The sequence below is a fragment of the Schistocerca serialis genome, chromosome 4, assembly GCF_023864345.2.
Source record: "Schistocerca serialis cubense isolate TAMUIC-IGC-003099 chromosome 4, iqSchSeri2.2, whole genome shotgun sequence".
NCBI classification, from domain to species: domain Eukaryota; kingdom Metazoa; phylum Arthropoda; class Insecta; order Orthoptera; family Acrididae; genus Schistocerca; species Schistocerca serialis.
In genome coordinates, this window is record NC_064641.1 from 803406259 (window position 1) to 803429509 (window position 23251).

At 41.4% G+C, this 23251-nt stretch overlaps 1 protein-coding gene across 1 annotated transcript in view; it reads right to left on the reverse strand.

Annotated features, from left to right (window-relative positions):
- Positions 1–23251, reverse strand: part of LOC126474781 (integrin beta-PS-like) — a 123730-nt gene that overhangs the window by 68034 nt on the left and 32445 nt on the right. Inside the window, exons 3-6 of the mRNA XM_050102258.1 lie at positions 21954–22110; positions 9095–9320; positions 8558–8654; positions 8305–8475 (exon numbers count right to left, since the gene is read on the reverse strand). Coding sequence (XP_049958215.1) covers positions 8305–8475; positions 8558–8654; positions 9095–9320; positions 21954–22110 — 651 coding nt within the window. The remainder of the gene's footprint in view (positions 1–8304; positions 8476–8557; positions 8655–9094; positions 9321–21953; positions 22111–23251) is intronic.

Consider the following 23251-nt stretch of genomic DNA (forward strand, 5'->3'; position numbering starts at 1 on the left):
TGGTTTTCCCATCAATAATGCCAAACAGCATCAGCTGTCGCCACGGAGCCTGTACTTTCGTGCAGCATGGTTGGCCAAAAAATCCCCAGACAATGCCTCATATCCCTTGTGTAATCACTTCTCCCACCAGCAACGCCTTTCTGTGTTTGACAGGGCTCTTTCATTAGTTACGGAGGACACTGCTCCCCGGGTTCTGATTCCCACTTCCTTATACTGTAATGTTCTGCAGCTTCTACTACAGGTCAGTCATTGGGGGCCCCTCACACTGAAGCTTCCCCCTGCTGGTTGTGTATTGGCCAGTCTTCCATGGGGTCATTATGCAGGTTATCACCACTTGCACTCACTGTGTTCAGCATCAGGTGGCCCTGCGGGCGTCTTTTCCACCCTGGCCAATGTTATAGTGCCCATGGGAGCATCTACATATTGATTTTGGTAGGTCTTCCTAAATCAGTATTGGCTCACTATAATGGACATCTACTCCAAGTTTTCCTATGTGGCATGTTGTCTGTCCACATCCATGGTGGGCACTATTTTTTCCCTGTCTAAGGTTTTTGCAACCGAGGGCTTGCGTATGCCACGGTTATTGATAATGGCTCACTGTTTATTTCTCAAGAATATACTTCTTTTTGCCAGGCTAGTGCTGTCAGCCGTATCAATGAGCAGGGTGGCGCAGTGGTTAGCACACTGGACTTGCACTCGGGAAGACGACGGTTCAAACCCACTTCCGGCCATCCTGATTTAGGTTTTCCATGATTTCCCTAAATCATTTCAGGCAAATACCAGGATGGTTCCTTTGAAAGGGCATGGCTGACTTCCTTCCCTAATCTGAGCTTGTGCTCCATCTCTAATGACCTCATCGTCAGTGGGACATTAAACACTAATCTCCTCCTCCTGTTAGCCATGTCACAGCTCCCCTGTTTCATCCTTAGTTAATGGTGAGGATGAACGCATGGTTTGGACATTTGAAACTCAGATGCAGAAGTATGTATCCAGCAGGCCTCCTGAAGCTGCTTTACACCATTTTTTGAGTTTGTACCATTTCACTCTGGTGGGGACAAGAGACTGGCAGAGCTGCTACATGGATGCCACCCCAGATCCTCCTTCACTTGCTGCATCTGACACTTGGTCCACTGGTGTCACTGGCTCCATAACGGTTCTGGCTGAGTGTGCCTGTCTGGACTCGTGGTTTTGCTGCCAGCCAAACAGGGTTCCTGCCGTCATTGAGTGCCACTGGGCTGGTGCCTGTGTGTTGTCCACACTCCTGATGGGCAGATGTTCCAACACTGTGGCCATCTGTGGCTATGCATGAAGGGCCCATCACCTCCCCCGCTGCTGCTGATGCCTGTTCCTGCATTGCAGATGGTCCAGTTCATGCTGCAGCGGGAGTCACTGCCTGGAAGATCACTGTCTGGGGTTCCTGCCTTCAGCCCCACTTTTTGACCGCCGTTGCCAGTGCAGCATTCGCTGCACTTGATGCCACAGTCACCTTCGCTGCCTGTGTTGCTAGGTTCTGTGCGGCTGTCATTTCTGATGTCCCCATTGACCTTGATGAGGATGTCACTAAAGAGATGCTGGCCCAAATCCTGTTCTACTGCCTCTCATTAGAGGGGAGATGGCGTACCAAACAGCCCTTACCTGCCAGTGCCTGCCTGCTACATGCTGCAGTAGTCACTGTCACTGGGAAATGAAATGAACGTCAGCTCCATCATTGGTAATTTCCATGACTCATAATCTCAGGGCCTTGTGAGATCAGTGCTTTTTTCCATGGTACGAGTGGTTTTTTGGTACCGGTGCTTTTTTTCTGTACCATGTATTTTTCAGTGCCTGTCTGTATGTGGTTTCCCTACCCCTCTAGAAGGGAGGAGAGATGTACCTTCACTCAGGACGTGTGCTATTTCAGAGATTGTGTGTCCATACAGTCCACAGGCCAGCTTATAGAAGCCACCTGTATCAGCTCCCCTGGCATGCTCTGCTGGACAGCCCAGGAAACAGTATTATTTAAGCAATTGCAAATGAGTGATCAGCCTCTTCTGTGCCCTGTATTAGTGTTGTCTAGTCAGTACGTTCACTGCTATGCAATATTGTGTCCTATGTGTTGCTCTATAAAGTACTATGTTCCATAAATTGTGTTCTTGCTATAGAAAAAGCTGATGATGAAGCAATAGATTACTGACACATCCAGAACATACTTCAGTATGAAACAGACTGTGAACTTACACTATATCTAACAATAAACCTAAAATAAAGCCATGTAAATAATGATTGCTCTAGTGCTACTTTAAGGACTGAAGGCCATGACTACTATAAAGGAAGAAGATAATAAACTATTATTTGTTACTGGAATATTTTGAGGCATATCATTGGCCCAATGCCAGATATGGATATCTGGTGGAGAAAGAAGACTCAAGAACTGTGTAAATGACTGACAATTTAATGTTGTCCATGAGATGCAGGCAGGGCAACTTTGTCAGACAAGACAGGCACTGAAACTTTCTGGCAGATTAAAACTCTGTGCCAGACTGGAACTCAAACCCAGGACGTTTGCCTTCCACAGACAACTGTTCTATCAACTGATCTACACAATCAGAACTCGTGGCCCATCCTCACAGCTTTACTTCCATCTCCTATCTTCTATCTTCTGAACTTCACAGAAGCTCTCCTGCAAAAGTTGTGGAACTAGCATTACTGGAAGAAATGATATTGGGGAGATATGGCTTGACCACAGCCTGGGGGATTGTTTCCAGGATGAATTTTCACTCTGCAGCAAAATGTGCTCTTATATTAACAGGTCTGGAAGCTTAAAATTGTATGCGAGAATGTGACTTGAACATGGCACCCTTACCTTTTGTAGGCCAGTACTCTATTAACTGAGCTACCCAAGCACAAGTCATAAGCTGTTCTCAAAGCTCTCCATCCTCCAGTACCTTGTCTCCTATCTTCCAAACTTCACAGACGTTCTGTGAAACTTGTGGGACTAGCACTGCTGGAAGACAGGAGACTGTGGAGACAAAACTTAGCCACAATCTGGAGAACTGTTTCCAGAAAGAATTTTCATTCTGCAGCAGAAAACACACTGATGTGAAACTTCCTGGTAGATTAAAACTGTATGTTGGACTGCAACTTGAATCCGAGAACTTTGCCTTTCATGGGCAAGTGGCCTACCAACTAAGCTATCTTAAGCACGACTCACAACCCGTTCTGACAGCTTTACTTCCGCCAGTACCACATTTCCTGCATTCCAGGCTTCACAGACATTCTCCTGCAAAACTTGCAGGATTATCACTTCTGAAAGAAAGGCTATACCTCAGACTTGGCTTAGCCAGAGTCTGTGAGACTGTTTCCAGAATGAATAGTCACCCTGCAGCAGAGTGTGCACTGACATAAAACTTCTGGCAGATTAAAGCTGTGTGCCACACAGGGACTCAAACCTGAGACCTTTGCCTTTCATGGGCAAGTTCTCTACAAACAAGCATGACTCATGACCATCCTCACAGCTCTGTGAGAGAAAAAGGTCCCAGGTTCAAGTCCTGGCTTGGCGCACAGTTTTAATCTGCCAGGAAGTTTCAAATCAGCGTACTCTCTGCTGCAGAGTGAAAATTCATTCTCGATGATGTGTCTCTCTCAAGCCTGAAAACTTTTGAGTAGAATCTGTGATGGCCAGTGGATCTAATGGAACATGCCAATTTGACAGACTCCAGAAGCAGTGGTTGGATGAAGTCATGTATGACCTATGACAGTTGAGAGTTGAAGATAACTGTGTAAAAAAAGTTAGGTAATGTTGGTACTAGAGGTAGATTCTGAAAGTGTCACTTGACATTCAACATCCATAAATGCTGAGATATGAGTAAGTAATCATGCAGTTTAAGTCAACATTTATACAATGTCAATGAACCTTCCCATGATTATAAGGTACTCGGAAGCCCGTAAGTTAAAGAACCTACAAAATGTGTGCAAAATGTTGAACATGGTAATAAAGTGTGTACTAAAAGATGCCCTGGCACCAGTATGACATGTTTCAAAGTGATACTGGTGCAAAGAAAGAAAATCAGACCATGTGACGTCATTCATGTCCTAACATACTTCATGTGTGTCACCATCACATCAGTCCCTCTCTGAATGCCAGCTGATTTTTGTATCCTGTTCCACAGGCACTTCAGATCAAAAAATGGACAGAATCACACTGCAGGCTAAACTGTGAGTCATTTGCAAGCAGGAAGTTATCACACTGCTAGTGGGTTCAATCACAATGGTCAAGATACTACTTTCATTGAGCAGTGAGTATTGTGTGAAGAAAATGCATCTGGTGAGTGTGTTTGCTGTGACATCCTCCTTCGCTATGATATGACTGCTGTGTGTCACATAAACTTAGTAGATAGTCTGGATAAATAAATTCTGCAACTGTGCTCACAAAGATTATCTCAGACAGGTTAAACAGACACATCCTGGTGTGCCAAGCATATAAATTGTTCCTGTCTTCCCTTTTTACTATTCAGTCTGTAACACATCACTAAGGCACAGTCTTTCTTCATTAATCTTCCTGTGTCCCTTGGTAGATACAGTATGCAGCCATACACATCGAGGGAACCACAAGGTAAGGCCATTCTTCAGCTTGATCTCACATAATTTTGGTCAGATGCCACAGAAGATGTACATAACAGACCATATTATGCATCTGCCATACATAATTCATAGTCCTGTCTATCTGACATAATTATGGTCTGACATCACAAAGGGCGCACATACCAGGGACTATATCCTGCTTCCACCTGACGTTGGGCAAATAGTTTGCAATTTTGGTAAACATTTTTGGAATACAGCGATCAATAGATTATTATATTTTGAAAAAAGTTCAGTCTTGATCACACCATTTATGTTTCAATGACATAGGTAACCGGTTTCGGTTATTTTTACATAACCATCATCAGGCCCATGGCTGCCTTAGGATGATAGGCGGAGCTCTCCTCAGCTGCTATGAAGTCAACTGTTGACTTCGTAGCAGCTGAGGAGAGCTCCACCTATCATCCTAAGGGAGCCATGGGTCTGATGATGGTTATGTAAGAATAACCGAAACCGGTTACCTATGTCATTGAAACATAAATGGTGTGATCAAGACTGAACTTTAGTCAAAATAAAATAGTTTGCAAATGAACATTCATTTTCAAACTGCAGATTTAATCCTCGATGTACCAAGCCATTTTCAGTAATGTTTATTACCAAGGGTGATGGCGGGGGGTACTTTGTGCCTACCATAAAGGACAAATTTTAAAATAAATAAAGTTTATTAATTGTTCTTGAATTATATTAATAACATACTTTTGAAAGATCTATTGATGCAGAATCAGGATCCAGAACCTGAATATTACTTTTAAAACTGTTTTAAAAAATTCATTTTATATCTTTCACTTACTTCAGCATTTAAGTTTACTGAGTCTAATTATCTTGAGAAAGAGTTGTAGTAAAAGTCTTCATAGTACTACTGAAGTACACTTTACTATAATTAAAAATATTACAAAAACTTGAGGTAACATACAAATAGCTTAGGTACATAACATAGTTTTGTGAGAAGAATTATTCACCACTTTCTTCAGAATCTACCTCAGACTTGGAACATTACAACAGTTTTTTTGCTGTGTTTACCATACGTGTATCTCTTACAATTATTGCAGATTGTGGTTGTTTTGTTCACTTTGTTGTACTTTTCTGCTTTTGAACGGCTTTCCCTAACGCATAAATGACATCTACCTTTACCTCCATGAGCTTCCTTTGCACCAAATTTCTGCCTGATTTTCCATCCAAGAATACCCTCTGCACTTGAAACTACAGGCTTTATCAGGCCTGCAATATTTGTAGCCCTTTCTTCAATGTATGGTATCATGAGCTGTAGCCCCAGTTTTTGAAGAAAAAGTTGTCGCTTATTAAGTTTTTTCTTATTCCAGTCCAAGAAGTTCAACAAAAATAGTGTATAACTATTCACCGCTGCTATGTCCACAAGAGTATAGAAAACAGACAGCGGCCACCTTCTTGTAGCCCTTTTAGTTGAATATTTCATCACCATTTGATCTATCATGTGAATGCCACCTTTAGTCTCATTATAATATAAATTTATAACTGTTTTCTTCTTAGTGTCAGTAGGTGAACCAGCTGCAGTGTCCTACTGTTGAGATGATACAAACAGAAGATTTATTTTGGGTTTTTCACAGCATATATAAGAAACAATTGTGACTGGAATATTTCCAGTACTAGTTTCAGTGAAAGCAAATTTACTAGAACATAATTGTCATCTTGAGATGTCTTTCAGTTCTTGAGGTATATGTTTCCTATTAGTTTGTAATATTCCCACAAGAGTTAGCTTGTGATTCCTCCATATATCTTCAGCCAAATCAATTGAAGTATAATATCTGTCTGGGGTGACATTTTGCCCTGAATTATGTGTAGGAACCACCAGGTGTTTGACCACAGCTGCAGCAGAATTTGATTGTTGTGTATCATCATTTCTTTTTCCAGAATAAGGCTCCATGCTGATAACATATCTAGTTTTAGCGTTTGTGAGCATGCATGTAAGTACACCTTATATACCAGGTTTTACCTTCATGAAGACCTTGAAGGGATACCTGCCATGGAACAATGACAACACTTCATCAATAACAGTGTGCATTCCAACAGATTAATATTTTGACAGTAATTCATTCATTTTGTCAAAAACTTCTCATTTTGCAGCAAACTTATCATATTTCCTGCAGTTGCTTTGCAACTCTCTGTCATCACATCTTACTATTTCAGTAAGCTGCTGGAATCTGGTTTGGCTCATGGTATAAACAAACCTTCCTGAGGTGTAGGACCATAAATCTTTAACAGATGACTTACTGCCACTTTCCTTCCCCGTAATAACAAGTAGCTCTATATATACCATGGGTTCAAGTCTGTCTGTCTTAGATATTTTCTGCCTCAATGGCTCTTCATTGGTATGCTTTATTATGATGTTGAAAATTTCTGGAGACAAAAGCTTTTGAAATGTTTCTCTTATTGTCCCTACTTTATCTTCATCTCTTATGCCTTCTCTTTCTGTCACTATGTTTTTTGCTACCCATCTTCTAATGTGAGGAGGTTTGGAGCTATAAATTTTTCCAGTACTCATAATATACTTGTCACTAACCTTGCAAGCTGCATCACCAGTTTCAGGTGCCCAGAGTTCATCTTCAGTGTCTGTAGGTGCTCTATCACTGCTCACATCCTCATGCACAACACATTCCTCTTCAGGTTCATTCACTAAGTCATCAGTTTCATCAAATTCAATTTGAGAATCTGCAGAGTCTTCCAAAATCTGCGATATTTCTCTGTCAGTAAGGGACTGTCAATAGATTTTCAATCCCAGTTGTTTCTAACACTGGACTAAGTGTCAGTAAACAGGAAACAATAAAAAACCAAAGAAAAATGAATCATTGTTGAGACCAATGTTGCTGCCAACCCAGAGAAATATAATGTCCATGTGTTCTAAAGTCACATAATGCTATTATTTGTGTAGTAAGAAGGCCGTTGTGGGAAGTCACATCAACTAACAAGGAGGAGAGACATTATGACCACCTCCCTTAAACTCAAATTTTCTGATTAAGCTTAAACGAAAAATGTAAAACCATCATAGAATCTGGAAGAAGACTTCATTAAAGACAGTAAATATTTTTTAGAAAATTTTAAAAAGTAAAGTACTGAATAGATTGCAATATTTTCAAAAGGTGGATGTAAAGTCCCCCTTGCCTTGTTATTGCGATGGTTGAGTGTGTGCACAGCTCCACTCTGTCAGTCTCTCGCAGTGTCACAGTACCTGGTAAGTCCTGCAGTGTGCGTGTATCAGAAGATAGTGACAGACACTTCTACTTTCACTGCCAGCAGAGCAAGACTGGATATTTTACTAGTTTAATCAGTCATTATTCACTGGTTTCAAGAATAAACCAGTTTCATAGTTATTGAATTTTAACAACCTTGTGAGGGACAGTCAACATCATCATATTTAAGTAAAGTTATTTTAATAAATTATTGTTAACTGTCACTTATCTATGCTGCCAACGCTATTTTGTCACAGTTCCAATTTGCTCTTTGACAGAGCTGATTAGTTGCTATGTGCTTAGAAAGCTAGTTCAATAAGAGCCACTATTTTCTGTGGTAGGTGTTTCTCTTCCTGCCACCTGTATGTTAAATATAAAACTTATTTGGTTAGCACAACAGATCTTGAAGAACCTTTGTTTTATGGTCATTAGTACAGATTACTGCTCAAGAACAACTTTCACAAAATGAAAACATGTTTCTGACCTTGCCATCACCAGCTATGTGAAATCCATTGTCTGTGGCTACCAACACCACCTTGCGAGAGTTGTTGCGCCAGTTGATGCGTTCTGTGCATGTGACAGCCTGGAGGACTGCATCTAAAGTTCCTTCTGGAGCATCAAAGTTCCCAGACATGTTCACTTTTCGAACTGTCTCCTGTAAAATGTATTTAACAATGGGTAAAGATGCAGATTTATTTACACACTGTACAGAAAGTAAAATGTTTAGAACAACTTACAGTGAACAACGTGATATTTTTTTGTAGGCTCAAGTGGTTTCTGAATTCATAAGCTGGATCACAAGGGACACTTCGATTTCTGCATGGATGTTTTATCCTTAAAAGTAATGAAAAATAACACACTTAGCAGTGCATGCAAAGCTAATGGGAATTCTGAATGTTATGAAGAACATATTGAAGATTTAAATTTCTGTTCTTTATTCTTAAGAGTAAAATGAAATAAAATACAAATCTCTCATTGCTAACACCTCTACTGTTCATGAATTTTGGTTCTCTCTGGCAGAGAGACCACTAAATGCTTCCAAGATTACCTGGCTGGAATAGTTGCAATCCAATTTCAGTAAATACTTGTGAGACTGCAAGTCAGTTTCACTTGAGATTTCCTCAGCTTCTCTATATCACTTTTCTGTTACAATTCTATGATTTCTCCATCAGCCACTTGTTTTTCAATCTTGTGATGTAGCCAAGCCACAATCATTGCCATTTAGATACCAGTCTATTCACCAAGCTTCTCAGACACTACTTCTATATTCTTACCAGTCCTCATGCGTCCTGATGTATGGTGCTGTGGGTTTATCCACAAAGGCGCCAAATCCAATTCTGTAATCTGATGTAATGTTGTTCATAAATTCTTCTAGTGATTGCTGAAGGCTGGATAATTTATCTTTATCATCAGTCATTGAGCCAGACAGATCCATCAGTACATAGAGATCTAGTGGCAAATTCTGCACTTCATAGGTAAAATTTATGTAATGCTTCTGATCTGCAATGTAAAAGACAAAAATGAGGCAAGAAGTGTTGTAGATGTTGTTCATTACACGTACTGTATAAAGAGCAAAAGTTAATTTCCGTACTTCTCACTGTAAGAAACCAGGGTTTGATAATGCTAGCACTTGAGGATTTAACATAAAATTGAACCAATTACAAATGTACAAGTGACTTCATTCAGTATGAGCTGTGGTAGGGTGTGTGGTCATGAAGGATGAGCAGGTGATTGATATCAATAACCATAGCCCAGTTAATTGCTCATGACTTTATTCTTCTTGCCATGATATACACACATCACCCCAGTTCCCAGAAGTCCTGATGATAGATGTTGACTGTGGATATTGTATCACAGACACAGTCCCTTTGACTGTTCAGAGATGTCATTAAACCCACCCAAAGATGTAAACAACCATGCATGAGCAGTGCCTATTACATGGAGGGGGTCCAATAGCCAATCAGTTCCAGTCATTCCACCAGGAAGGAGGTACACGACTTGTGTTGTCTGTAGTTCAACCATGCCTAGATGGTCAATACCATGGTTCAATCATGTCTGCTTTGTTACTTTGTGATAGGAAGGGCTCTCAACAAGGTAAGTGTCCAGGCACCTCGTAGTGAACCAAAGTGTTGTTGTTCGGGTGTGGAGGAGATACAGAGAGACAGGAACTGCCAATGACATGCCTCGCTCCGGCTGCCCAAGACCACTACCTATGTATTACAGCTCAGAGGAACCCTGACAGCAATGCCACCATGTTGAATAATGCTTTTCGTGCAGCCACAGGACGTCGTGTTACTACTCAAACTGTGCGCAATAGGCTGCATGATGTGCAACTTCACTCCCGATGCCCAAGGGAGGTCCACTTTTGCAACCATCTCACCATGCAGTTCAGTACACATGGGCCCAACAACTTGCTGAATGCACGGCTCAGGATTGACATCATGTTCTCTTCACCGATGAATGTCGCATATGCCTTCAAACAGACAATTGTCAGAGATGTGTTTGGAGGCAACCCAGTTAGGCTGAACGCCTTAGACACACTGTCCAGTGAGTGCAGCAAGGTGGAGGTTTCCTGCTGTTTTGTGTGGCATTACTTGGGGCAGATGTACACTGCTGGTGGTCATGGAATGTGCCGTAACAGCTGTATATGTGGATGCCATCCTTCAACCAATAGGGCAACCATATTGGCAGTGTGTTAGCAAGGCATTCATCTTCATGGACAACAATTCATGCCCCCATCATGCACAACTTGTGAATGACTTCCTTTATGATAACAACATAGCTTGACTAGATTGGCCAGCATGTACTCCAGACATGAAATCTATCAAACATGTCTGGGATAGATTGAATAGGGCTGTTTATGGATGACATGACCCACCAACCACTATGAGGGATCTACACCAAATCGCCGTTGAGGAGTGAGACAATCTGGACGAACAGTGCCTTGATGAACTTGTGGATAGTATGCCACAAGTACGCATCAATGCAAGAGGATGTACTACTGGGTATTAGAGGTACTGGTGTATACAGCAATATGGACCAGCAACTCTGAAGGTCTCACTGCATGGTAGTATAACATACAATGTGTGGTTTTCATGAGCAGTAAAAAGGGAGGAAATGATGTTTATGTTGATTTCTATTCCAATTTTCCATACAGATTCCAGAATCTTGGAACCGAGATGATACAAAATTTTCTTGATGTGCGTACAATGACAAAGATATTCCTTCAGTACCTCACCTTATGCTTTTACAATCAAATCAATCAGTTTTTTCTCACATTTCTTTCTCCTTTTGGCCGGCTGGCACATAAACAGGTAAAACCAGTTCTCAAATTAGTTGTTATTAAACATAAGATACTGTTCTGAAAATCCACAAAATTTTTGATACTTATGTTTTTTGTTGCAATGGTTGGTATACAGCATTACTATATGAAAATAGCTGTGCTGAAATTCTAGGTTGGGCACACTGACATGACTACCAAACCTTTTGTGAAATATACTGTATAATTAGAGGAATAGATTTCTGTCCATGGCCAAAGCCTCCCTTGCAGTTACAAAAGCACATGCAAAAAAATGGTGACACATTAGTGTATCTCTGTTTCTATTCACACATAAGGGTTTCTTCCACATGGAAGAGAGAGAGAGAGAGAGAGAGAGAGAGAGAGAGAGAGAGAGAGAGAGAGGTTAAGAGTAGGTCTCATTCTCCACAGGGCATTTCCAAATTTTGTATTTGTCTGATTCCCTATTTTCCTTAAGTACGACTTCTGCATCTTGTAGCATCTGAAGGATAGTATCTCACACCTAACAAGTTTCTCATGGGAAACCTACACATGTTCTACAGGATTCAGATCTCCTGAATTCACAAGCCAGTTCATTCATGTAATGCCTTCCTGCTGTGTCTCAACAATGTGCAAAATTTGAAAATGAAGCCAGGGCCCATTGCATAGTAGATAAACCAGTATTTCAGCACAATGTCCACAGCTCGTGGTCTAGCAGCTAGCATTGCTACCTCTGGAACACAGGGTCTCAGATTTGATTCCTGGCCAAGTTGGGGATTTTCTCTGCCTGGGGACTGGGTGTTTGTATTTCATAATTTCATCATCATCATCATCATCATCATCATTATTCGTGACAGTGGCTAGTTTGTACTGTGTAAAGATTGGACTCAGTAAAAATTGGGACTTTGTTCAGGCACTGATGACCGTGCAGTTGAGCGCCCCACAAACCAAACATCATCATCATTTTAGCACAATACCATTCCCCCAGAAACTGACTATACCATGCACATGTTCATTTATGTTCTTGGACTGGTAGTGATACATGCCTCAAACATTAATCCACATTTAGCATAACTGTCATTTTCCAGTACATCTCATTCCCTCCTTATTAGGTGGTGTCTTCAAACTGCTCATTGCATTTAATGGGCTTTCTTCAGTCACTTTGCTCCACTTCCGTTGCAGTGGTGACCTCTTTACCTGGCACAGATCAGTCAACTGCCCTTCATCAAAATCACTCAACTGACAGCTTGTAACCATCCTCACTCAAGACTACACGCTGTAAGTAGCAATGTGAAACACAAATGATTCCTTATATAACATCTTTAATGTTGTTGGTCTGCCAGTGTATTTGAGATTCTCTTTAGATCATGACCTGCAAACTGACGGCAGCATATTTCCCATGACAAGAGATGCCCTCCTCCCTCATTCCACCTGTGAAAGCAGCCATGTCATGTACCAGCTCTGCTGCAATCATTGTACAGCTTTTGATATTGGCATGTCTATCAACCAGCTGTCCACCAGAATGAATGGCCACTGCCAAACTAAGGCCCCGAGCAAAGTGGACCACACTGTGGCATGGCATCCAGCACAACCTTGGCCATCGGTATCCTCCATTCCACCACTACCTTTTCTGGACTGTACAGATTGGAGTTATCCTTACAATACATTCACCACTCCTCAAATCATCTTTTCCTTTCAATTCATGTTCCCTCACCCTCATTGTGTGCAACTCCCTGCCAATGCACTCAACAGTCTTTTCCCCTTACTGTTCCTCTCTTTTTCTGCTCCCCATCTCCCTCCACCTGCCTCTCTCCACAGCCTCCTGTTGCTGTTCCTGTCAGCCTTGTCCTGCCACCATGTAGTCCCTGTATGTTCCGCAAGGCAGTAGTGACTTTTCTCCCCCAGTTGTACCCTGCTACAACTGCCCTTTCCCTGCCTCATTCCAGTTTATTGCTTCTGTCCAATGCTGCACTGCTGCATTCTGAATGGAACAGCTGGAGACAGTAGTTGTGTGTGTGAGATGTGTTTGCTGAATGGTGTAAGGTTTTCTTTTCCTTTCTGAAGAAGGCTTTGACTAAAAGCTCAATGTGTCACAGTCTTTTTGTAGTGTCAGTCTGCAACTCAATGTAGTCATCTTTAGGGTGAGTAGCGATCTAATCTTTTCATAATATTATTGGCTTACAGTGCTTATGTACATAGATCCCATTAATGCACTGTGAATGTGCCTAAGTACTATCATTATGCGAAACTTTAAAAAATGTGTACAAAGACTGACTTTGTTGAAAACATCAAAAATTTAGAATTTTTGGCTACTAATAAATCATTTGTACCCCACACAAACTGTAATTTACCTGTAGTAGCTTTTTGTAGTTGTTGGCAAGTTGTTGACTAGGTGTGCTCTGGAATACACTTTTCTGCACTAAAGTATTTTTGTGTATAATTCCTCCTCTGATTATTGTTTCAATGAAAAGAGCTGTTAATTTGAACCAAGACCTTTCTTTTAAATAAAAAGATGTATAGGGATGTTGTTGTTGTTGTTGTGGTCTTCAGTCCTGAGACTGGTTTGATGCAGCTCTCCATGCTACTCTATCCTGTGCAAGCTTCTTCATCTCCCAGTACCTACTGCAGCCTACATCCTTCTGAATCTGCTTAGTGTATTCATCTCTTGGTCTCCCTCTACGATTTTTACCCTCCACGCTGCCCTCCAATACTAAATTGGTGATCCATCGATGTCTCAGAACATGTCCTATAAAACTGATCCCTTCTTCTAGTCAAGTTGTGCCACAAGCTCCTCTTCTCCCCAATTCTATTGAATACCTCCTCATTAGTTATGTGGTCTACCTATCTAATCTACAGCATTCTTCTGTAGCACCACATTTCAAAAGCTTCTATTCCCTTCTTGTCTAAACTATTTATCGTCCATGTTTCACTTCCATACATGGCTACACTCCATACAAATACTTTCAGAAACGACTTCCTGACACTTAAATCTACACTCGATGTTAACAAATTTTTCTTCTTCAGAAACGCTTTCCTTGCCATTGCCAGTCTACTTTTTATATCCTCTCTACTTCGACCATCATCAGTTATTTTGCTCCCCAAATAGCAAAACTCCTTTACTACTTTAAGTGTCTCATTTCCTAATCTAATTCCCTCAGCATCAACCAACTTAATACGACTACATTCCATTATCCTAGTTTTGCTTTTGTTGATCTTCATCTTGTATCCTCCTTTCAAGACACTGTCCATTCTGTTCAACTGCTCTTCCAAGTCCTTTGCTGTCTCTGACAGAATTACAATGTCATTGGCGAACCTCAAAGTTTTTATTTCTTCTCCATGGATTTTAATTCCTACTCTGAACTTTTCTTTTGTTTCCTTTATTGCTTGCTCAATATACAGATTGAATAACATTGGGGATAAGCAACAACCCTGTCTCACTCCCTTCCCAACCACTGCTTCCCTTTCATACCCCTCAACTCTTACAACTGCCATCTGCTTTCTGTACAAGTTGTAAATAGCCTTTCGCTCCCTGTATTTTAACCCTGCCACCTTCAGAATTTGAAAGAGAGTATTCCAATCAACATTTTCAAACGCTTTCTCTAAGTCTACAAATGCTAGAAACGTAGGTTTGCCTTTCCTTAATCTTTCTTCTAAGAAAAGTCGTAGGGTCAATATTGCCTCACGTGTTCCAACATTTCTACGGAATCCAAACTGATCTTCCCCAAGGTTGGCTTCTATCAGTTTTTCCATTCGTCTGTAAAGAATTTGCGTTAGTATTTTGCAGCTGTGACTTATTAAACTGATAGTTCGGTAATTTTCACATCTGTCAACACCTGCTTTCTTTGGGATTGGAATAATTATATTCTTCTTGAAGTCTGAGGGTATTTCGCCTGTCTCATACATCTTGCTCACCAGATGGTAGAGTTTTGTCAGGACTGGCTCTCCCAAGGCTGTCAATAGTTCTAATGGAATGTTGTCTACTCCGGGGGCCTTGTTTCGACTCACGTCTTTCAGTGCTCTGTCAAACTCTTGACGCAGTATCATATCTCCCATTTCATCTTCATCTACATCCTCTTCCATTTCCATATTGTCGTCAAGTACATCGCCCTTGTATAGTCCCTCTATATACTCCTTCCACCTTTCTGCTTTCCCTTATTTGCTTAGAACTGGGTTTCCATCAAACCTCTTGATATTCATGCAAGTGGTTCTCCTTTCTCCAAAGGTCTCTTTAATTTTCCTATACACAGTATCTATCTTACCCCTAGTGAGATAAGCCTCTACATCCTTACATTTGTCCTCTAGCCATGCCTGCTTAGCCATTTTGCACTTCCTGTCGATCTCATTTTTGAGACGTTTGTATTCCTTTTTGCCTGCTTCATTTACTGCATTTTTATATTTTCTCCTTTCATCAATTAAATTCAATATTTCTTCTGTTACCCAAGGGTTTCTACTAGCCATCATCTTTTTACCTATTTGGTCCTCTGCTGCCTTCACTATTTCATCCCTCAAAGTTACCCATTCTTCTTCTACCGTATTTCTTTTCCCCATTCCTGTCAGTTGTTCCTATATGCTCTCCCTGAAACTCTGTACAACCTCTGGTTCTTTCGGTTTATCCAGGTCCCATCTCCTTAAATTCCCACTTTTTTGCAGTTTCTTCAGTTTTAATCTACAGTTCATAACCAATAGATTGTGGTCAGAGTCCGCATCTGCCCCTGGAAATGTCTTACAATTTAAAACCTGGTTCCTAAATCTCTGTCTTACCATTATATAATGTATCTGATACCTTTTAGAATCTCCAGGGTTCTTCCATGTATACAACCTTCTTTCATGATTCTTAAACCAAGTGTTAGCTACAATTTAGTTATGCTCTGTGCAAAATTCTACCAGACGGCTTCCTCTTTCATTTCTTAGCCCCAATCCATATTCACCTACTATGTTTCCTTCTATCCCTTTTCCTATGCTTGAATTCCAGTCACCCATGACTATTAAATTTTCGTCTCCCTTCACTATTTGAATAATTTCTTTTATCTCCTCATACATTTCATCAATTTCTTCATCATCTGCAGAGCTAGTTGGCATATAAACTTGTACTACTGTAGTAGGTGTGGGCTTCGTGTCTATCTTGGCCACAATAATGCGTTTGCTATGCTGTTTGTAGTAGCTTACCCATACTCCTATTTTTTTTATTCATTATTAAACCTACTCCTGCATTACCCCTATTTGATTTTGTATTTATAACCCTGTATTCACCTGACCAAAAGTCTTGTTCCTCCTGCCACCAAACTTCACTAATTCCCACTATATCTAACTTTAACCTATCCATTTCCCTTTTTAAAGTTTCTAACCTACCTGCCCAATTAAGGGATGTGACATTCCATGCTCCGATCCATAGAACGCCAGTTTTATTTCTCCTGATAACGAAGTCCTCTTGAGTAGTCCCCGCCCGGAGATCCGAATGGGGGACTATTTTACCTCCAGAATATTTTACCCAAGAGGACGCCATCATCATTTAATCATACAGTAAAGTTGCATGCCCTCGGGAAAAATTATGGCTGTAGTTTCCCCTTGTTTTCAGCCGTTCGCAGTACCAGAACAGCAAGGCTATTTTGGTTAGTGTTACAAGGCCAGATCAGTCAATCATCCAGACTGTTGCCCCTGCAACTACTGAAAAGGCTGCTGCTTCTCTTCAGGAACCACATGTTTGTCTGGCCTCTCAACAGATACCCCTCTGTTGCACCTACGGTACGGCTATCTGTATCGTTGAGGCACGCAAGCCTCCCCACCAACGCCAAGGTCCGTGGTTCATGAGGGGGGGGATAGGGATATATTATTTATAATATCTGTTCTCTAAAATGTACTAGTGCCCAAAAGTTAGGAAGATTCAAGAAATGAGGGCGATTTTCTGAAAAAAATGTTGGGAAGAGTTGCAAAACAAGATAAAGCTTGATAAGAAAAAGTTTGGCATACAACAAAACTTGCAATTACAAAAATTCTAAACTCAATGAGACTCATTGAAAGAAAAGTAGCTAAGCAGATAAAGAGATATTTACTCTCAACCACCAAAAGCAAACTTAGAAGTGGCATGCAACTCTGCTAAGCCCAATCATTAAGTGAAATACCAAGCTGATTTCATGTGGTCACTTCAATATGAACTTTCTGATTGACTCTCTGGAAAAGAGGACGGTAAAAGATTTGCTTGAGACACACATTGCACTTAAAATAGAGCAGAGAAAAACAGGAACACAGTCATAGATAACATCTTCCCACATTGTTCTTACACTGTAAGAAAAATTAGTAATGGCATGTCATATCAATGTCAGTATTGAAAGGAATCATAGTAAACTCAACTCCTGAACTGGTAAACAAAGGATACAGACCTATGGATTAGGCTGCAATGCAGGCAGTTACAACCTACCTAGGGAATATTTGGTAAGAAGTCTAGAAGAGAGGCAGCTTGAATGACAAATACAAGGTCCAGTCACATTAATGTGACCACAGCCTATATTTGACGTCAATGTGCAATAACCACTCACAGGCAACAGGTAGCATCACTGAGCAATTTATCTGACATCCAGAAGGGCATGACTGTTTGATTTTGGGCTGAGGGTTGGAGCATTTCTGAAATTGCTAAGTTTGTAAACCATTTGCATGATGCTGTGGTTAAAGGATACTATGCATGGCAAAATGGTGCTATTCAAAACTGGTGCCCAGGCACTTGTGTTGCACCATGGGCCATAGATGACAAGGAGGAATGACAGCTGTGGAGATACATATGAGAAAATAGACCTGCAACTGCTGAGCAATTAACCAGCCAGAAGAACCAAGGGGCTACTGACAATGTCTCCTCAATGACTATTCGGTCAACTTTGCTGATATGGTCCTCCACAGTGGGCGCCTGGTTCACGCATCCATACTGACTGCTGTTCATAGGCGATGAAGGCTAGAAATTGCATGCCAGTACCACAACTGGTTGTCCACTAAGTAAAAAGATGGTGCCTTTTCACATGACTCACATTTTATGCCCATCGGACAGATGGCCACTGTCATGTACCGCATGACATGTTTGAAAGCAAACACGTGCAACAAATCTGGGCTGGGGAATGTATTTCTGGCATTCCCTGGGCGATCTTGTTGTTCTAGAAAGCACAATAGATCAACACAACTATGCAGCTATCCTTGGAGACCATTTCCACACCTATGTACTGTTTGTCTTTCCTCATCACAATGGCTTGTACCAGCAGGCCAATATAACATGTTGTCACATAGCTCACAGTGTATGTGCATGCCTTGTTACACAAGAATGTACTTTTTTGTTGGAGCCAAGATTGCAAAACTGCTTTTCAAATGTTGAAATCCATACTGTTCTCAGCCCCTTGTTTTGCTGTATTCTCTCTGGACCAGCACATTATTTTGGTAACTCACGACTCTCAGTATGGCCTTTGCTTGGTCCTAGTGCACATATATGCTGACGGCTCTGAACAACCTGTTGCTTTCGCCTCTGAATCTCTCCCCCCTCTAGCCCAGCAGCATCACTGTCAGGTGGACAAAGAGGATCTTGCCATAGTCTATGCTCTCCAGAAATTTCATGTTTTTTGTATGCCTCCAAGTTTCACCTTAGTATTGCCTCTCGGTTTTTGGCAGTGTTTTGCTGTTGTCCATGGAGGACCTCACCAGTTGGTTTCTCACACATTTAAATTGTTTTGTTCCCATAACAGTATTCATAATGTTAGGTCTCCACCATTCCACCCTCAATCAAAGGACAAGGCAGAATGATTAGTGTGAACATCCCAAATGAAAAGTTTGTTGTGGATTCTTCACCAGACAACACCCTTCTCTATTTTCTGAGCACCTATTGCTTCACACCTATGGGGGAGCAGAGCCCAACTGAGTTGCTTCACAGCCAGCAGCTATGCTCTACTCTCTGTAGCCTGCACCACACCTGCCACAGTTGCGTATGTCCAGCTGCTTCGCACCAGGATTTCCAGTGTGAGTTTGGTCACTGGCCTAAGTGTATACCAGCCGCTGTTGTCCACCACCAGGGACGCCATTGTTGTGACGTCCATATGCCCATTGGGCTGGTGGTGTGCCACTTTGATCAGTTGTGGCCCCATCAGACACCAGAAGCTACTGGGTTGTGAGTGTGGTCCCCCTCTCCATAGGCCATCCTGCCACCATCTGCCTCGTGTCCACTGTTGCCTGCTGTGGAGGCAACATTGTCCCATTGGCTGCCTCCTCCATGTGTGGCATCCTGGAGTTCCAGCTTCATGGTGCAAGTCCATCACTGGCCTTGGGTCCACTGCTGCAGCCTGCTGTTCTGGTCAGGCCACATCCACCGGCCTCCTTGCCATCATCGCCTCAGCCATTGTCACTGGTGGGTCCAGCCCTGTGTCCTCCACACTGGGACCTGCCTGCTGCTGATTGTGCAGAGATGGCAATGACACCTTCCTCCCTGGTGCTGTCATCGGGCACTGTGTAGTCTTACAACTCTCAGGCATGCCCATGTCTCTGTGCATTCCAGCTCTGTGCTCTGATGCCCACCTGGCACATCATCCTGCCCCCACCGTCGGCACTTGCTGCCACTGCTCCGGGTCTGATGGATGTGTCTCTCATCAGGCTTCTGACATTTCCTCTGTCACGTGGACACCCCCTCTTTGCATGAGGGAGAAGTGTCCTGTATACCACTACCAGTGTGTGTGATTGAGTGCATCTAGTGTTGCCAAGTGTGTGTATTTAAGTCAACTGCCAACTGTAGCAGCATGGGTCGACCATTAGAGGCTGACAGTAAGAAGCATGCATATGGCACAGTCTCCACTGCAATGTCTGCCACTGACTCTTGCCTATATATGTGCGGAGCAGTGCTGACTCACCCTCACTGTGTTCTTTAGTTTGTATCACTCACATGTGTGATTATTTTGTCTTGTTGTGTGTGGAGTCATGAGAGACTTATTTCTGTTATTGTTCAGAGTTTATGAATGAAGCCATTTTTGTGTTATGTGGAGTGAGCACCTTAATGAAAAGTGAGCTCCAGAAGTGCTTCCAATGCTGAAAAAAGCCCTGGAACAAGTATGTAAACTCTATGGTATGTCAAAGATAAACATATGTGGAAACAAAGAGCTAGAAAAAAACCTTTAGAAGAGAAAAAAGAAACAAAAGAAAGTAGCTGACTGATATACAAATTCAGGCTTCGCTGACAAACTGATGATTTAGCAGTGTGACAGACTGAAAGGATACTAGTTCACACATGCTGACGTGGATGGTTTCATATCAACAGTATGTGAAATAAAATACACTGCCTGATACAATAAGTTAGCCACCCAGAAGACATGTCTGGATGTCAATGTAGCTTCATACAAACACATATCATTAGCAGGTATATAAATGATTAGAACTGCACTCCTCTGTTACATGTAGAATGGCCACTAGAGTGCATTAGTTTTGTTCACATTTAGTATTGTCACCAGGCTTGGTAGAGTATATAAGGTGTGTGAATGGCATCACATGTTGAGTGATCACTGTGAAGGCTGTTGAAGAGGCCACATATTCATGTGAGACTGTGTTATAAGCACTTGACAGAGACTGACAGGGGCCTTATTCTAGGTGTCCATTTGGTCAGTTGATCAACTTGTGAAACATTCAGATTTGTGCGTCATTTGGATTTGTCAGAAATTCAATGTTGGACTAAAACAGAATGTGGGTTCTAGTCAACCACATCTAACCACTGCAGGGAGGATCACTCTATTGTGCACCAAGCATACCATAACCCCTTCACACCTGTGGCTGCCATCCAAGAACAAGTAGTGGACTCCTTGCAACATTCTGTATCATCACACACCATTGATCAGGGACGAGCAGCAACTGAACTAGGGAATTACCATCACATTCATAATTGCCATTAACACCACAACACAACTGGCCGCATTTGAAGTGCTGCTGTGACTGGGAAGCATGGACTGCTGATGCAGCGGTGCATAATGACTCTGCACTACTCTGTATAACCATCATTAATGAGTATGGTGGCAACATGGGAAGAGGTCACATTCTTCTAATGTTTTGGGCGGACACAGTGGTGCCACTCCCGGTGTCGTAGTGAGGGGAACCATTGGGTATAACTTGAGGTCATGGATGGTAGTGATTGAAGTAATTCTGACAGCATAACCATATGGTCCTTCACGGAAATCCTCCATCCTCCTGTGTCACCTCACATGTGACAGGGCTATACTCATACACACATGGTGTGTCTTGTCTGTGAACTGCTTGCATGATGTTGAGGTGTTCACATGGCTGGTAAGATGCCCAGATCTGCCTCTGATAGAACATGTGTGACCAGCTCAGACATCTACTCCATCCCAGTGCCAGTATATCACTGACCATTTGCAACAGTTGTGGGCCAGATTGCCTCATGAGAGGATACAATGGCTTTGTGACACACTTCCCAATCAAATCAGACCATGCACCCAGGCAGAGATTGTGCAGCCTCACATTAATAAGTGGGCACATGTTCACAAGTTCTTTGTAAATATGCCTCAGTTTTGTAATCACTGAAATAACTCCACATACTCTCTCACTCCATGAACTACAAATCTGTTTTCTCCTACTACTCTTGGGGCTTCACTTTTTTTGGTCAGGCAGTAAACTTAACTACCACTACTACACATAGAAAACTAATGTTGCTATCATCGTAATTTTCTTTACATTCTGTAAGTGAGGGCATAATAGAACTTTATTTCACAATGAAATTAAATTTGAGTAAAAGAAAACAAACAAGATTCATTGCCTTTCATAACATTCTGCTGTGAAACTGTCACAAAGCTTTACATATCATTTTCAATTCAAAGCAGATAATAACTAACACTTACTTGCTCTAAGCTCTGCAGAGATCCTTTGTGGTGAGAAACTGCTCAGAACTTCTCCTGATGTTACTACAATTTTATTTTGTGGGTTGAAGATGAAATCATCTGCACATATCTCCATGCCAACAGAACTGTTGAAACATCGGTGGGTTCCATTGAGCGTCTATAAGGGTGCAACCAGTACTGTAGTATGCATATATGAATATATTTAGACACAAAATTACTAAAGCACTTAAAGAGAAACTTGAAAGTGAAAAGGACATTCAATTTTCAAATGTACCAGGAAAAGTTGTTACATCACTATAATGATTTTCTTGCATATTTCACATGCAATAAGGATCTTAAAAAATACAGTACAATGAAATTACACTACAATACAATGTATTTACTGCAAATCTGACCCACTGAGATAGATTTCATATTGAATATGAAGTAACACTTTCCTGGAGTTGTAACTCCTAAGTAGTACATTGTAAGTACTTACTGTTACATGAAAATAGGCCTATTTTAAATCAAACAATTCTAGCAAATAAATGAAATCTAGGAAAAAAACCATGCCCACGTCTGAGTGAAAAGTATCTTACAATTCATGTGTAAGTAAGAAACTTTGTATATTCTGTAAAGAGACAAATATCATGTTACTATCTACTGCTGCTTGACATACATGTCTGATGTGTAAATAGTAAAATGTTGCTGAGAAATATGACATATTCTTGCATGAGCAGTGTATTCCAGAATTATATATCTTTATCTAAATACATTACCGAAGTAATAATTAATAGCTCTAGTGAAAGGATGTATAACATCTCACAGTGTCAAGCACTGATTCATTTGTGGCCTATCTCGTTAGCTAAAAACTATAAATGATATAGGAGATTAGACTGCCTGAAAAAAAAGTGAAGAATCCAGAAGGGGAGAACAAAATGTAATGAAACTTCATGGGCCGGTAAGGTATGTGATTTTATTTCAGAGATTACAAAATTGAATTAAACATACAAAGAACTTGGCAATGTGACCCACACTTATCAGTATGACATTGCACCATCCCTGGCCTATATGTATACGCACTGATTCGATTGGGAAGAGTGTCATAACACCATTTATCCTCTCCTGAGGCAAGATGACACCACAACTGTTGTACCTGGTCCTTAATATCCCAGGTACTGACACTGGAATGAAGTTGATGTCCAGGCTGATCACATTCTATCAAGGACAGATCTGAGAATATTGCTGACCAAAGGATTGCCTCATCATCATGCAGACAGTTCATAGACACACATGCCATGTGTGGATGAGCAGTGTTC